Source organism: Rhinoraja longicauda, chromosome 36 (genome assembly GCF_053455715.1).
Source record: "Rhinoraja longicauda isolate Sanriku21f chromosome 36, sRhiLon1.1, whole genome shotgun sequence".
In the NCBI taxonomy this organism is placed as follows: domain Eukaryota; kingdom Metazoa; phylum Chordata; class Chondrichthyes; order Rajiformes; family Arhynchobatidae; genus Rhinoraja; species Rhinoraja longicauda.
The window spans coordinates 13,653,626-13,671,318 of record NC_135988.1 but is presented as its reverse complement, the minus strand read 5'-3'; the positions used below and the strand labels follow the sequence as shown (position 1 = coordinate 13,671,318).

Sequence of the window (17,693 nt, the reverse complement as noted above, 5' to 3'; positions counted from 1 at the left end):
CCTTCTTCAGTCTGAAGAAGGGTCTCGACCCGAAACGTCACCCATTCCTTCTCTCCCGAGATGCTGCCTGACCTGCTGAGTTACTCCAGCATTTTGTGAATAAATCGATTTGTACCAGCATCTGCAGTTATTTTCTTATACTCTCTGCGGAACATCATGGGTAGGTGACGTTTCGGGTTGAGACCCTTCTTCAGTGTCCCGACCAGAAACGTCACCAATCCATGTCCTCCAGAGATGCTGCTGCCCGATCTGTTGAGTTACTCCAGCACGTTGTCCCCTTTAGTGTATTAACCAGCATCTGCAGGTCTTTATTTCCACATTCCGATAATTAACTCCATCTTCACAACCACCCCTCCCCTCCCGCACCCAACTCTCCAACACGTCAGGCTATCGTCTCGGAAGCGAGAGAACAGTTGAGAAGATATGTTAGTGAGATGTTTCCGTCTTGTTACATTGAAGAGGCTAAGACACACTTACTCCCATAGGGTGAGCTGGCGGGAGAGCTGTTTAGGAATCCCGGGGAGCTAGGCACTCCAAGATTCGACATCGGCACGTTGCTGTATCCATTGATGTTCCCACCGACTGTGCTGTAGTTTGACTGTTGTGGTGAGTGGGTGGGAGCGTAGCCCCTGGGAGAGATGCTGCTGCTGTTGTGGATGTAACCTGTCCATGGAAACAGAGCAAGACAAGGGTTATTGTACTGAGCGCCTCCTCCAACCCCCACCCACTGTATCCGCCGTTCAAGACGTGGACTCGTGTACGTCGGCGAGACCACACGTAGACTGGGCGAGATCGTTCTGCTGAACATCTTCGCTCATTCCACCTGGAGCTCCCTGATCTCCCGGTTGCTAAGCGCTTTAATTCTCCGAGTAGGAAAGAAAACTGCACATGTTGGTATAAATCGAAGGTAGACACAAAATGCTGGAGTAACTCAGAGGGTTAGGCAGCATCCCTGGAGAGAAGGAATGGGTGATGTTTCGGGTCGAGATCCTTCTTCAGAATGTCTCTTGTCTCTTGTTCATAGGGAAGAATGTCTCTTCCCTATGTGTCATGTTTCCCTTTCCCATGACGTTCAGTCTGAAGAAGGGTCTCGACCCGAAACGTCACCCATTCCTTCTCTCCAGAGATGCTGCCTGACCCGCTGAGTTACTCCAGCATTTTGTGTCTACTTCAATTCTCCTGCTCATTCCCACACTGACCTTTCTGCCCTAGGTCTCCTCCGTTGTCAGAGTGAGGGTAAATGCAAATTGGAGGAACAGCATTTCATATTTCGCTTGGGCAGTTAACTGTCCAGTGGTATGAATATTAATTATAATAATAATACATTTTATTTATATAGCGCTTTTCATATACTCAAAGACGCTTTACAGAGATTTTGAGAACATAGGGAAATGAATAAATAGGTAAATAAGTAAATAAATAAATGAACAGAGAAAGGAGACAGTAGGTGAGGTGACCTTCAGTGGTTGAAGGCAGTACTGAACAGGTGAGACTTCAGTGATGTTTTGAATGTGGTGAGTGAGGAGGAGTCTCTGACGGTTTGGGGTAGTGAGTTCCATAGGGTGGGAGCAGCGATGGAGAAAGCCCTGTCCCCCCAGGATCTGAGTTTGGTCCGGATGTGGGGGGATAGGAGATTGGCAGCAGCAGAGCGGAGGGTGCAGGTGGGAGTGTGCCTGTGGAGGAGGTCGGTCAGGTAGGATGGGGCCAGGTTATGGAGGGCTTTGTAGGTTATGAGGAGGATTTTGTACTGGATTCTCTGGGGGATGGGGAGCCAGTGGAGTTTATAAAGGACGGGGGTGATATGGTCACGGATCGAGGTGTGTGTGAGTAGACGGGCAGCGGAGTTTTGAATGTATTGAAGTTTATTGATGATTTTTGAGGGTGCGCCATAGAGGAGGCTGTTGCAGTAGGCCAGACGGGAGGTGATGAAGGCGTGGATGAGGGTTTCTGCAGCTGTGGAGGAGAGGGATGGACGGAGACGGGCAATTTTTTGAGGTGGAAGAAGGCTGTCTTTGTGATGTGTTTGATGTGTTTGTCGAAGGAGAGGGTTTGATCAAGGATGATTCCAAGATTCCGGATGTGAGGTGAGGTGGATACTGGGAGACCATCAATGTTGAGGATGAAGTTTTGGGTGGATTTGGTGAGCGTTTTTGGTTCCTCAAACTTCAAGTAACCATGGCATTCCCTCTCTCTCTATCCCTCCCCCACCCAATTAGTACTAGCTTCCCATATTCACCCTACAAACAGCTAACAATGGCCTGTTCCCTTGATCACCGTTACTTTTTTGCACATCTTTCATTCATTGTTCTTTATTTCTCTACATCAACTTCTATGTCTCTTGTTTCCCTTTCCCGTGACGTTCAGTCTGAAGAAGGGTCTCGATCTGAAACGTCACCCACTCCTTCTCTCCAGAGATGCTGCCTGTCCCGCTGAGTTACTCCAGCTTTTTGTGTCTATCTTCGGTTTAAACTTCCTTCCCACACATTAATGTTCTGAGGCATGCACAGAACCAGTTGGCCCGAACGGAGCAATGCCCGGCCAAGGAAAACAAGACTCTGGAAGTACGACACCTTCCAACACAAACTTGCACTTCGAATCTCCAAGATCTTCGTTCTGAAATAAAGGTCCTTTGATATGCTTGAAACAACTAGATGATGTATGAAGTATTTTGCACCATGCAGGGGAGGGGTGGATTTGATGGCTGCAGGCTTGTGTCCATTCTGGTCACCCCAGGTTATGCTCAGTGACTGCCAGAGAGTTCCTCGTTACACCTGCCTGAAGGGCCTGGCAAAAGCAGAATGGAAACACCACACTTTCCACTATGGGGAGCTGGCCAATTACCAAGACAAAATATGAAACCATAAACCTCTCTCTCTCTCTCTCTCTCTCTCTCTCTCTCTCTCTCTCTCTCTCTCTCTCTCTCTCTCTCTCTCTCTCTCTCTCTCTCTCTCTCTCTCTCTGTCTGACTGTCTCTCTCTCTCTCTGTCTCTCTCTCTCTCTCTCTCTGTCTCTGTCTCTCTCTGTCTCTCTCTCTGTCTGACTGTCTCCTATTCTCTCTCTCTTTCCTCTGGCCCTATCTGAACTGTCTTTGTTTGGTACCAAAACATCAATCGCAACACATTGGTAAACTAATAGATCGAGTGACAGGACTCTCTTGATCTCATTACAGCTTCTCAGTGGGAATAATAACAACAAAGGCTAAACTACAGAGAGGGCCAACATATTCTTCGTAAGTGATTTCACAGTTAAGCTACTCCAATAGTCTCTGAGTCGGTGCATGTGTGTGTTAAAGTCATTCCCAGCACAACAACACCATTGTTGAATGACTTCACATTACCCTTCGCCCACGCTACGCATCTGCTCTACAATAATGACACGTGATCGTTTCCTGAGACTCTGGGAGGGGAACTTGGACAATGGTGTCTTCAGCGATTGTTCTGCTAATACTTTAACAGTCTTTAAACTCATTCTGAGCACAACATTACTGTTAAAATCAAGCAAAATAGTTCGAAAGACCTTTGGAGATTTTTCTAACCAAACAATATGAGTGATCGGGTGAATGCACAGAGTCTTTTACCCAGAGTAGGGGTGTCGGAGATTACGGGGAGAAGACAGGAGAATGGGGTTTGGAGGGAGAGATAGATCAGCCATGATTGAATGGCGGAGTAGACTTGATGGGCTGAATGGCCTAATTCTTCTCCTTTTCCTTATGACCTTATGATCAAGCACCAGAAGAAATAGCTTTAAGGTGAGGGGGACAGGATTTAACAGGAACCCGAGAGGCAACTTTGAGTCCAATAAGCCAATATCTTGGTTGCGTTGGTTACACTAAGAACCTCAGGGTTGTTTTGAACTAAAATTGAGGGTGTTCATTGTTTGAACTTATTTTATTTATTCTGTCACCTATGACTCGGTCGGTCTCGGTGCCTGGGTGATGTGTTTACAGACTGCTGCAAGTAAGAAGTACATCCTTGTGTTTTCGGTACACATGACAATGAAACACTCTTCACTCATGGAGGGGGCAGGGAATGGAGAAGGTGAACAAGGGAGAGAGACCCCCTCCAACAGTCAAGGCCTAAAATGAGGCAGGATACAGCTTCACTGGTGGAGGATCATAGTCTTTAGGAATCGAGAACCAGAGGGCGTAGGTATAAGGTGAGGGGGGATAAATTTAATAAGGAGTAAATTTAAGGGGTACATTTTTCACACAAAGAGTTGTGGGTGTATGGAGCAAGCTGCCCGAGGAGGTAGTTGAGGCAGGGAGTATCCCAACATTCGAGAAACATTTAGACAGGTACATGGTTAGGACAGGTTTAGAGGGATATGGGTCAAATGCAGGCAGGTGGGACTAGTGTAGATGGAACTTGTTGGTCGGTGTGGGCAAGTTGGGCCTGTTTCTACACTATAGGGGTCAATGATGACTCTAGTCAAACCGCACAGAGAAAATTGAAGAAGGGTTTCGACCTGAGAAGTCACCTGTTCCTTTTCTCCAGAGATGTTGTCTGACCCGATGAATCACTCCAGATCTTCAGTCTCATAGAAACATAGAAAATAGGTGCAGGAGTAGGCCATTCGGCCCTTCGAGCCTGTACGCACCGCCATTCAATATGATCATGGCTGATCATCCAACTCAGTATCCCGTACCTGCCTTCTCTCCATACCCCCTGATCCCTTTAGCCACAAGGGCCACATCTAACTTCCTCTTAAATATAGCCAATGAACTGGCCTCAACTACCTTCTGTGGCAGAGAATTCCACAGATTCACCACTCTCTGTGTGAAAAAAAACTTTCTCATCTCGGTCCTAAAAGACTTCCCCCTTATCCTTAAACTGTGACCCCTTGTTCTGGACTTTCCCAACATCGGGAACAATCTTCCTGCATCTAGCCTGTCCAACCCCTTAAGAATTTTGTAAGTTTCTATAAGATCCCCCCTCAATTCCAGTGAGTACAAGCCGAGTCTATCCAGTCTTTCTTCATATGAAAGTCTCAAGCGTGACTCGGTCTCGGTACCTGGGTGACTAATGGCGCCCAGTCTTGTTCCGTCCGCGCTGAGTCCTTGCCCCGTGGCTAAGAAAGGCCGTGGGTTTCCGTGCATGGGCTTACCTTGGCTGTTGCCCTGCGCGGACTCCGAGATGCTGACTCCCAGCTGGCTACTGTACGAGTTCATCCTCATCATGGTACTGTGGCTGGGAGTGTTGGAGAGGGCAGGAAGCTGGTTGGGAGTGCGCGGGACACTGTACAGGGCCTCAGCAATGTCGGCGGCTCTCTTCAGAATCATCTCCTGTGGAAAACACAACACGTTCAAGATATCATCCATCTGCAGTTTGCCCCTTTCTGGGCATTTAGTTCAGTTTAATGTGGAGATATAGTGTGGAAACAGGCTCTTCGCACTCTTTGTGTGAAAAAATTTAGCCCTTAAATTCACTCCTTATTAAATTTTTCCCCCCTCACCTTATACCTAAGCCCTCTGGTTCTCGATTCCTAAAGACTATGATCCTCCACCAGTGAAGCTGTATCCTGTCTCATTTTAGGTCTTGACTGTTGGAGGGGGTCTCTCTCCCTTGTTCACCTTCTCCATTCCCTGCCCCCTCCAAGAGTGAAGAGTGTTTCATTGTCATGTGTATCGAAAATACAACAATGTAAACAGGCTCTTCAGTCCACGCTGACCAGTGATTCCGTACACTAACACTATCCTACACACAACCAAAGCCAATCAACCTACATACCTGTGCGTTCTTGGAGTGTGGGAGGAAACCGGAGCACCCGGAGAAAACCCACACTGTCACGAGGAGAACGTACAAACCCGAGGCAGCATGAGGTATAAATGGAATCAAAGGAAGGGAGGTTGGTTCGTGTAATGGTCTGGGCTGCGCCCACAATTTGCTGCAATTTCTTGCATGGTCGGATGGATCAGACGGCTTTGTACAATTAGATAATCACGGTCACAATTGATATTTGCATCGCCTACCCAACTTTGTCTCAATTTCCCTGCGGTCGTGGTAGGATGTGAGTTTCATCTCCAAATCATTGTCTTGGGCCTCTGAATACAAGTTGAGCAAAGAGCCACCATATCACTGTCCTACCCTTGTTGGTCTCAAAGACTCCCTCAGGACATTCCCCAGGCCACAGTTATCAGTGAAGGGCTGTAATGAGGGACAAGACTATCCAGAAGAACGTAAAAAAAATAAAAAATCCTGTCACTATGCACGCCAAGAACTGTTACCCATGACAGAATGAACATGCTGATGATTTAGCAGCCAGCTCTGTAGAAGAGGTACCATCCTGGATTCAAGCCTAAAACCACAGGCCCAAAACTATCTGGATCGCAGCCTAAGACCACACTGGTTTAACGCCAGTCAGTTCAGCTGAGCTCAAGAGAACAGTGGCAGCTAAACAATGTACCATTAATCGCACACTTGTTTTGACACCAAATTGCAGTTAGTTAGCTTGATCTCATTTAGCTTCAGATACATGTGGTTTGCTCGGGTGGTTTAGCTGGTGAAAGGTGTGGTTCAGAACCATTTAGAGCTGGATGATCTCAGCTAGCGTTGAGCTATGATCTCCGGGGTTAGGGGATTTGCTGCTTCGATCTGTGCCCAAGGTTCGAAGTCTGAGGTTGGTCTTTGAGGTGAGGCATGCTGGGGGAACCATTTCATAGACGCTCATCCCCACCAGCTCCTGATCGCCCTCTGCTAACCCCCGGCTGGCAAAAGTGTGGAGACACGGGCAGGATTACACGCCCAGAAATCGCCGCTCTTCCTCCAAGATTGCATTCCAAAATTATGTGATTATGTTTCCGTCTCCCCCCCAAAAAACGCCCAAACTACAGAATTAGGATAGCGCAGCTGGTGGAGCTGCTGCCTCAGAGAAGCAGGGAGCTGGGTTCAATCCTGACCTGGGGTGCTGCTGTCTGTGTGGAGTTTGCATGTTATCCAACAACTATGTGTTTCCACCCATACCTTAAGGCAGAGATCGATCCTTGATCAGTACAGGTGTCAAGGGAAATGGGGAGAAGGCAGGAGAATGGGGTTAGGAGGGAGAGATAGATCAGCCATGACTGAATGGCGGAGTAGACACGAAGGGCCAAATGGCCCAATTCTACTCCTGTTCCTCATGACCTTCCGTCTATTCCTCCCACCATTAAGATGCTAGAATGAATGCCTTTCCACCCACTAACCCAAGCATTCCTAGCATGGAAGGAGGGTGGAAATGTCTTCTTTGGAGGGTAGAGTGGACCAGTTATTATCACCGAGCGTCTCTCAGACAACCACAGAACGCATGGACGAGGTTTGACTGTCAAGTCGGCACGGGAGCCAAGTGATGCAATGCGGAAACATCAGGTGCCGTTTATCCTTTTATTATTTGATGCGTAACACATTCCGGTCTGCTTAGAAGACTATAAACTTTTATGATTTGTGCATTGACAAGAACTGGCAGACCCAAGTGGTTTCTGTTGCCTCAGCAGAGTGTGTTACTAGTCGCTGTTCAACGTCCAATAACTCAAAGGAGACGGAACTGGCAGAACTGATTTAACAACAGAAATGGGCACCCAGAAATTGGGGCTCATCCTCCAAGATGCCTGGCCACAGTTTAAGAATAAGGGGTAGGCCATTTTGAACGGAGATGAGGAAAAACATTTTCACTCAGAGTTGTGAATCTGTGGAAATCTCTGCCTCAGAAGGCAGTGGAGGCCAATTCTCTGGGTGCTTTCAAGAGAGAGTTAGGTAGAGCTCTTAATGATTGCGGAGTCAGTGGGTATGGGGAGAAGGCAGGAACGGGGTACTGATTGAGAATGATCAGCCATAATCACATTGAATGGTGGTGCTGGCCCGAAGGGTCGAATGGCCTACTCCTGCACCTATTGTCTATTGTCTATTGATCCTGACCACGGGCGCTGTCTGCTGAGTTTGTACGTTCTCGTGGGCTTTCTCCAAGATCTTTGGTTTCCTCACACACTCCAAAGATGTACAAGTTTGTAGGTTAATTGGCTTGCTATAAATGTAAATTGTGGATGATCAGCCATGATCACATTGAATGGCGGTGCTGGCTCGAAGGTCCGAATGGCCTATTATTGCCTATTGTCTATTGTCAAACTTATGTGCTTACACTTCCAATTCCTAAACAAACTGTCCAAGATACATTCTGAAGACTGGTCCAGTCCGAAGACCGAAACAAAGACTTGTTTCTCTTGGCCGGACTTTGCCACAGTTGGATTAGGAAGCCGTATTAAGCATCAACTCTGACAGGAATATAAATAGAGAAGTCAAAGGATGCTGAGCTTTCTTTCTCTCCCATGCATGAGAGGAATAGATCGGGTAGATGCACAGAGTCTCTTGCCCAGAGTAGGTGAATCCAGGACCAGAGGACATAGGTTCAAGTTGAAGAGGAAAAGATTTCATAGGAATCTGAGGGGTAACCTTTCCTCACAAAGGGCGGTGGGTGTATGGAACGAGCTGCCAGAGGAGGTAGTTGAGGCTGGGACTATCCCAATGTGTGACCCAGTATCTGGCAGCAGGTATGGATGGATGGCAATGGGTCCAAGTTTCAGCAGCCTACTCCGAGGACGATCTGGAAGACCGCGGTATGGTGAGGCAGCAACTCTACCACTGCTCGCCCAAGTAACACAAACAGTGCCTAAGGCCAGGATTGAACTCAGACCTGAGAGGCGGCAGCTCTACTATCTGTGTCACTGTGCGGCCAACAGATCCTAATGTGCGCTTTGGTTGTGACTCTGAAGGCTTGCCTCAATTAGATTGATTTCCACTCGGTCCACTGAATGACAACATGGCAAACATTCTGCAGTGTTCTCCAACCTCTCCCCTCCTGAACGTGCAGCCCTCCACTCACTCCGCAACAACCCGGACTTAATAATTAAACCCGCTGACAAGGGAGGGGCTGTGGTAGTCTGGCGTGCTGACCTCTACCGCACCGAGGCCAGACGACAACTATCAGACACCCCTTCCTACCTATCCCTGGACCATGACCCCACCGATAAACACCAGACCTTTATCAGCAGCACCATCACCGACCTCATCACCTCCGGCGATCTACCCCTCAGTGCCTCCAATCTCATAGTTCCCCAGCCCCGCACGGCCCGATTCTACCTCCTACCCAAAATCCACAAACACAACTGTCCCGGCAGACCCATTGTCTCTGCCTGCTCATGCCCTACCGAACTTATCTCTACCTACCTCGACTCCATCCTATCCCCCCTGGTTAAATCCCTCCCCACCTACGTCCAAGACACCTCACACGCTCTCCATCTCCTGGATAACTTCCGGTTCCCAGGCCCCCACTCCCTCATTTTCACCATGGATGTCCAGTCACTCTACACTTCCATTCCCCACAAGGATGGTCTCGAAGCCCTCCGTTTCTTCCTCGACCGTAGAACCAGCCAATTCCCATCGACCAACACTCTCCTCCGCCTAGCAGAGCTGGTTCTTACCCTCAACAACTTCTCCTTTGACTCCTCCCACTTCCTCCAAACCAGAGGCGTGGCTATGGGCACTCGCATGGGCCCTAGCTACGCCTGCCTCTTTGTCGGGTACGTCGAACAATCCCTGTTCTAGACGTACACTGGCCCCATCCCCGAACTCTACCTCCGCTACATCGACGACTGCATTGGTGCTACCTCTTGCACCCATGCAGAACTCACTGACTTCATACACTTCACCTCCAATTTCCATCCTGCCCTTAAATATACCTGGACTATCTCTGACATCTCCCTCCCATTTCTGGACCTCACCATCTTCATCACAGGAGACAGACTAGTGACGGACATTTACTACAAGCCCACCGACTCGCACAGCTATCTGGACTACACTTCTTCCCACCCGGTCCCCTGCAAAAAGTCTATCCCCTACTCCCAATTCCTCCGTCTACGCCGCATCTGCGCCCGGGATGAGGTGTTTCAGACTAGGGCTTCCGAGATGTCCTCGTTCTTCAGAAAACGGGGCTTCCCCTCCTCCATTATAGATGAGGCTCTCACTAGGGTCTCTTCTACATCCCGCAGCTCCACTCTTGCTCCCCCTCCCCCCACTCGCAACAAGGACAGGATCCCCCTCGTTCTCACCTTCCACCCCACCAGCCAGCGGATCCAACATATCATCCACCAACATTTCCGTCACCTACAACGGGACCCCACCACTGGCCATATCTTCCCATCCCCTCCCCTCTCTGCGTTCCGCAGAGACCGTTCCCTCCGTAACTCCCTGGTCCACTCGTCCCTTCCTACCCAAACCACCCTAACCCCGGGCACTTTCCCTTGCAACCGCACGAGATGCAACACCTGTCCCTTTACCTCCCCCCTCAACTCCATCAAAGGACCCAAACAGTCTTTCCAGGTGAGCCAGAGGTTCACCTGCACCTCCTCCAACCTCATCTATTGCATCCGCTGCTCTAGATGTCAACTTATTTATATCGGCGAAACCAAGCGCAGGCTCGGCGATCGCTTCGCTGAACACCTACGCTCGGTCCGCATTAACGCAACTGATCTCCCGGTGGCCCAGCACTTTAACTCCACCTCCCATTCCCAGTCTGACCTCTCTGTCATGGGCCTCCTCCAGTGCCATAGTGAGGCCCGCCGGAAATTGGAGGAGCAGCACCTCATATTTCGCCTGGGCAGTTTGCAGCCCGGTGGTATGAACGTCGACTTGTCCAACTTCAGATAGCTCCTCTGTCCCTCCCTTCCACTCCTCCTTCCCAGATCTCCCTCTATCTTCCTGTCTCCACCTATATCCTTCCTTTGTCCCACCCCCGACATCAGTCTGAAGAAGGGTCTCGACCCGAAACATCACCCATTCCTTCTCTCCCGAGATGCTGCCTGACCTGCTGAGTTACTCCAGCATTTTGTGAATAAAAAAAATTCTGCAGTACCTGGTTGTTTGGTGGTCCTCCATACAGAGCCTCCACAAGATCTGCTGCTCTCTTCAATAACATTTCCTGTGGGGACAAAGCAGTCAATTAATCTCCAATGTAAAGTCATGAAAGGATCGCAGGACTTAACTCAAGCATCTCAGACTATTCATTATGGGTTTGTCAGACTGTGTCAATATTTCTCTGGGTAGTCTGATCGAGTGGCTGACCTTCACGCCAAGCTCCGCTGCAACACGCTGTTGATCTCGGTTCTTGCAGTATCCCAGGACAACAGAACACAGTGAATGGCAGGGCATTCACTGGGGAGTGTTGTGGAGCAGAGGGATCTAGGAGTGCAGGTACATAGTTCCTTGAAAGTGGGATCACAGGTAGATAGTGTGGTCAATAAGACTTTCGGTACATTGGCCTTCATGAGTCAGAGTATTGAGTATAGAAGTTGGGAGGTCACGTTGCAGTTATATAAGACATTGCTGAGGCCACGTTTAGAGTATTGTGTTCAGTTTTGGGCACCATGTTTTGGGAAAGATGTTGTGAATAGACAATAGACAATAGGTGCAGGAGGAGGCCATTCGGCCCTTTGAGCCAGCACTGCCATTCAATGTGATCATGGCTGATCATTCTCAATCAGTACCCTGTTCCTGCCTTCTCCCCATACCCCCTGAAGCTGGAAAAGGTGCAGAGAAGACTTACGAGGATGTTGCCCAGACCCGAGGGCCTGAGCTGTAGGGAGAAGATGAGCGGGTTAGGAATCTATTCCTTGGAGGGCAGGAGGATAAGGTGTGATCTTATGTGAGCCTGAAGAAGGGTCTTGACCCGAAACATCACCCATTCTTTCTCTCCCGAGATGCTGCCTGACCTGCTGAGTTACTCCAGCATTTTGTGAAATAAATACCTGTGATCTTATAGAAGTGTACAAAACCATGAGAGGAATAGATCGCGTAAACGCACAGAGTCTCTTGCCCAGAGTACGGAAATGGGAACCGGAGGACATAGGTTGAGGGTGAAGAGGAAAAGATTTAATAGGAACCTGAGGGGTAACTTTTTTGCACAAAGGGTGGTGAGTGTATGGAATGAACTGCTGGAGGAAGTAGTTGAGGCAGGTACTATGGCAATGTTTAAGAAACAATTTTGACAGGTACATGGATAGGAGAGATTTAGAGGGATATGGGTCAAATGCAGGCAGGGAGGGATAGTTTAAATGGGACATGTTGGCCAGAACATTAATTTGCTGCCCTACACTACCATACAGGTCTAAATATGTTCAGGGTAATACTTTTAACACTAGTGACTGGATATGAATTGTGTCACAGAATGGTTGAATCTGTAGCACAGAGGACTGGTCACCATACACAATATACAGTAACTATGGTGTTTCAAAGCCACTGCCCTCAGTCCGAGTCTCATCTCATTTTCTTCCCTCTCTGATCCCATGCTTTAAAGAGAGTTTCCAGGCCAGAATGACTTTCCTTCTCCGCTTAGAAATTAGAACAAACAACATAGAACATAGAATATTACAGCAGGAACAAGGCCCTTCGGCCCACAATGTTTGTGCCAAACATGATGTCAACTTGAACTGATCTCATCTGCCTGTACATGATCCCTCTATTCCTTGCACTTCCATATGGCTATCTAAAAGTCTCTTAAAGGTCACTATCATACCTGTTTCCACCACTGCCCAGGCAATGTGTTTCACCCCCCCCCCCCCCCCCACCACTCTCTGTGTAAAATAACTTGCCCCACAAGTCTCCATAGAACATTTCCCCCTCTCACCTGATAGCTAAGCCCACTCGTGTTGGACAGTTCCATGCTGGGAAAAGGTTCTGACTGTCTACCGTATCTATGTGACTGTCTAATCTAAGCCACTGTCTACCGAAGATAGCTGGAGCAAAAAGCTGGAGTAACTCAGCGGGTCAGGCAGCATCTCTGGAGAGAAGGAATAGGTGACGATTCGGGTGAGACCATTCCCCAGAATGAAGACGGATCTCAACCCGAAACGTCACCTATTCCCTTTCTCCAGAGATGCTGAGTTACTCCAACATTTTGTGTCTTTGCTGGCAATGACCTGCAGACTAGAACTGTCCGCAGTGCTGAAACACACAGGTGCTGGACCTCAAAGGCTTCTTAATGAGCTTCTGTGATTGAAACAAACCTCTTCTCTGTGGCTCTGCATGGAGACAGGAACACTTTGCTGATTGCAAAGGGAAATAAAATGCACATCTCCCCCACCCAGTTCCTCTGATTGTAACTCCATTTGGTCAGGTTGTATGGTTCAATGCTTGCTCTCCCAGCATCTGCGAAACTGATACTGAGCCGTGTGTGAATGTATATGTGCATGTGTGTGAGTGCAAGAGTGTGTGTGTGAGAGAGTGTGTGTGTGTGTGTGTCAGAGTGAGTGCGTGTAAGAGTGTGCGTGTGAGAGAGTGTATGTATGTCAGAGTGAGTGTGTGTAAGAGTGTGTGTGTGAGAGTGTGACAGTGTGTGTGTGTGTGTGAGAGTGTGAGTGTGTGTGTGTCAGAGTGAGTGTGTGTAAGAGTGTGCGTGTGAGAGAGTGTGTGTATGTCAGAGTGAGTGTGTGTAAGTGTGTGTGAGAGTGTGACAGTGTGTGAGTGTGTGTGAGAGTGTGAGTGTGTGTGTGTCAGAGTGAGTGTGTGTAAGAGTGTGTGTGTGAGAGAGTGTGTGTGTGTCAGAGTGAGTGTGTGTAAGAGTATGTGTGTGAGAGTGTGTGTGTGTGTGTGTCAGAGTGAGTGTGTGTAAGAGTGCGTGTGTGAGAGAGAGTGTATGTGTGCATGTGCATGTAGGGTGTGTGTGTGAGAGTGAGTGTGTGTGTGTGAGAGAGTGTGTGCATGTAGGGTGTGTGTGCGAGAATATATGTGTGTGCGTTTGAGTGTGTGTGTGTATATGCATGTAGGGTGTATGTGTGTGTGTGGCATTCATGTATGTGTGTGCATGCAGGGTGGCTGTGTGTGTGTTTGTGTGTGAGGTGTGCGTGTGTGTGTATGACATGTGTGCACCTGTGTGCGTGTTTGTGGGCATGGCATATGCGTGGGTAGACATCACGTGAGGGACACACAGAGTGCTGGAGTAATTCAACAGGTCAGGCAGCATCTGTGGAGAACATGGATAGGTGACGTTTCACAGAGTGCTAGAGTAATTCAACAGGTCAGGCAGCATCTCTGGAGAACATGGATAGGTGACGTTTCAGGCTGAAGAAGGGTCCTGAATGTAAAAAAAAGTCACCCAGTCTGAAGATCCTGGCCTGAAACGTCACCCATCCTTATTCTCCAGAGATGCTGCCTGACCCGCCGAGTTACTCCTGCACTTTGTGGCCTTTTTTTTGTAAACCGGCATCTGCAGTTGTTTATTTCCAAATTGCGTGCGACAAACTGTGCAGTCTGAAGGGTCTCGACCCAAAACATCACCCATTCCTTCTCTCCAGAGATGCTGCCTGACCCGCTGAGTTACTCTGGCATTTTGTGATACCTTCGATTTGTACCAGCATCTGCAGTTATTTTCCTGCACAACTGTGCATATGATGTCTTTCATGGTCAAACACTGAATGGTTCCAATGTGAAGAATGACCCATGGCTCCAGGTCAGAGCTTGCAATAGAGGAGCAGACTGTGGCAAAATAAAAAAAAGCATTTGCCTGTCGGACACCTCAGCTTCCACAGTAACGTTGAGTTTAGAAGGTTGAGGGGGGGGGGGGGGGGGGGGCTCATTGTAACTTACAGAATAATGAAAGGCATAGATAGAGTGGATGTGGAGAGGATGTTTCCACCGGTGGGAGAGTCTAGGACCAGAGGTCACAGCCTCAGAATTAAAGGGCGCTCTTTTGGAAAGGAGGGGAGGAGGAACTTCTTTGGTCAGAGGGTAGTTAATCTACGGAACTCATTGCCATAGAGGGCTGTGGAGGCCAAAAGTCAGTGGATATTTTTAAGGCAGAGATGGACAAATTCTTGATTAGAACGGGTGTCAAGGGTAACGGGAAGAAGGCAGGAAATTGGCATTAGGAGGCAGAGATCGGCCATGATTGATTAGCGGAGTGGACTCGAAGGGCCAAATGGCCTAATTCTACTCCTATAACTTGTGAACTTGTAAACACGATGGTGTATGCCTGCTCTGTGTAAGAAGGAGCTGCAGATACTGGTTTACACCGAAGATAGACACAAAATGCTGGAGCAACTCAGCGGGTCAGACAGCATCTCTGAGGAAAAGGAATAGGTGACGTTTCGCGTCGAGACCCTTCATCACACAGCTATGTTATGCCTGCTATGTTATGCTCAGAGCTCCACACATCGCACGCATGCTCAGCGTTGTTCTACTGACCTTTGCTAGTCTTTCTGGGTCACCGGGGTGCCTTGGGATGACCTTCTGCAGCCTCTGGAATCCATAGTCTATTGTCGGCTCATTCAGGGCTGTGGGACCAAGTGAGAAATTGACCAGATTAGCTCCAGAAAGATTGGGAGATTGAAACGATTGAACAAGGAATTAACAATTGACAAGGAAGTAAACAATGAACTGTTTCAGGACACAGACGCACGTCCCAAAAGATCTCGGAATTTTGTCCGGATCAAAGGAGGTGGCGGACGATCAGTTGCAGGAGGTTCGGTGGTGTACCTGGACCAGACCAGCGGCCTGGTATCGCCAAAACCCCCAATCATTTTGGCATTTATAATTTGCGATGATCAGATTTGAAGTGAACTTCTGTGCTTAACACGTTGAATGATATTAGCCTCTGGGACACTTCAATGTTAGCCAACAGGTAGAAAATTGAACTAAAGTTCTGTTAGAAAATACCAACACAGGTGATATATATAAAATATAATTATATATATGTGTGTGTGTGTGTGTGTGTGGGGGGGGGGGGGTGTATGTGTGTGTGTGTATATATGTGTATATATATGATATATGTATATATATATATATATATATATACAGATATCACATATATACATACACACACACACACACATAAATATGAATAATATGATATATATGATATGTGTGTGTATGCATATATATATGTGTGTATGTGTGTGTGTCTGTATATATATGTCATATATATATTGTTTTAAACCAAAGATGGACACAAAAAGTTGGAGTAACTCAGCGGGGCAGGCAGCATCGCTGGAGAGAAGGAATGGGTGACGTTTTCGATCGAGACCCTTCTCCAGTCTGAAGAAGGGTCTCCACCCGAAAAGTCTCTAATTTATTAATGCCAATCTAAGGTCTTTTCGGTTTAGTTTATTGTCACGTGTACCGAGTTACAGTGAAAAGCTTTTGTTGCGTTCTAACCAGTCAGCGGAAAGACAATACACGATTACAATCGAGCCATTTGCAGAGTACAGATACAAGATAAGGGAATAACGTTTAGTTCATGGTAAAACCAGTAAAGTCCGATCAAAGATAGTCCGAGGGTCACCAATGAGGTAGATAGTAGTTCAGCACTGCTCTCTGGTTGTAGTAGGATGGTTCAGTTGCCTGATAACAGCTGGGAAGAAACTGCCCCTGAATCTGGAGGTGTGCGTTAGTTGTCAGTTGTAACTCAGTAGGTAAACATAGAAACATATAAAATAGGTGCAGGAGTAGGCCATTCGGCCCTTCAAGCCAGCACTGTCATTCAATATGATCGTGGTTGATCATCCAATATCAGTACCCCGTTTGTGCTTTCTCCCCATATCTCTTTGATTCCGTTAGCCCTAACTCTCTCTTGAAAACATCCAGTGATTTGGCCTCCACTGCCTTCTGTGACGGAGAATTCCACAGGTTCACAACTCTGGGTGAAAAAGTTTTTCCTCATCTCAGTCCTAAATGGCCTACCCCTTATTCTTAAACTGTGACCCCTGGTTCTGGATGCCCCCATCATCGGGAACATTTTTAAACTGTGGCCCCTTGTTCTGGACTAAAGGCACTATCACAACGAGTACTTACATTGCCACAGAGTCCCTCCTGTTTCCTACAGGACATACCGATGAACTTTACAAACAACCAAAGGACATTGAAGAAAGACACAAAGTACTGGAGTCATTCAGGGGGTTCAGGTAGCATCTCTGGAGATAAAGGATGGCTGCTCCCACCCTATGGAACTCACTACCCCAAACCGTCAGAGACTCCTCCACACTCACCACATTCAAAACATCACTGAAGTCTCACCTGTTCAGTACTGCCTTCAACCACTGAAGGTCACCTCACCTTCTGTCTCCTTTCTCTGTTCGTTTACTTATTTATCTATTTATTCACTTCCCTATGTTCTCTAAATCCCTGTAAAGCGTCTTTGAGTATATGAAAAGCGCTATATAAATGTAATGCATTATTATTATTATTATTACTTCAGGCTGAAAAAGGGTCCGAGCCCAAACAGTCACCCATCCCTTTTCTCCAGAGATGCTGCCTGTTGGCCCGTTGAGTAACTCCAGCACTTTGTGCCTATCTTCGGTGTAAACTGGTATCTGCAGTTCCTTTCTACACGAGTACTTTCAAGTGCAGTCAAAGTTGTAAGGCAGGAAAAAAACAGGAACCGATTTGCAAGCAACGAAGACCAACATAATCCTGAGCAGATCATCTGATGTTTCACGCTGCTGCGTTAGGGCTTAATATTGACCAGCACACTAATGCATACTCCACTGCTCATCAATATAACGATCGGGGATATTTCCTATCCCACAAAGAGCAGAAATGGCTTTTGTGTAGTGTCCGATCAGAAAGATGGCGGTTCCAACAGTGCATCCCACCATTGTTACTACACTCGAAAGTCAATCTGCTCTTCTGATGAGCCTCTGGAGGGAAAGCAGACTCTGTGAAGTTTAACGCGGAGCAGAA

General features: G+C 47.7%; 1 protein-coding gene across 1 annotated transcript in view; it reads right to left on the bottom strand.

Moving 5' to 3' along the window:
• Window positions 1-17,693, bottom strand: part of LOC144610286 (transcription factor COE2-like) — a 249,166-nt gene that overhangs the window by 29,662 nt on the left and 201,811 nt on the right. Inside the window, exons 13-16 of the mRNA XM_078428875.1 lie at window positions 15,201-15,289; window positions 10,876-10,941; window positions 5,104-5,281; window positions 478-663 (exon numbers count right to left, since the gene is read on the bottom strand). Coding sequence (XP_078285001.1) covers window positions 478-663; window positions 5,104-5,281; window positions 10,876-10,941; window positions 15,201-15,289 — 519 coding nt within the window. The remainder of the gene's footprint in view (window positions 1-477; window positions 664-5,103; window positions 5,282-10,875; window positions 10,942-15,200; window positions 15,290-17,693) is intronic.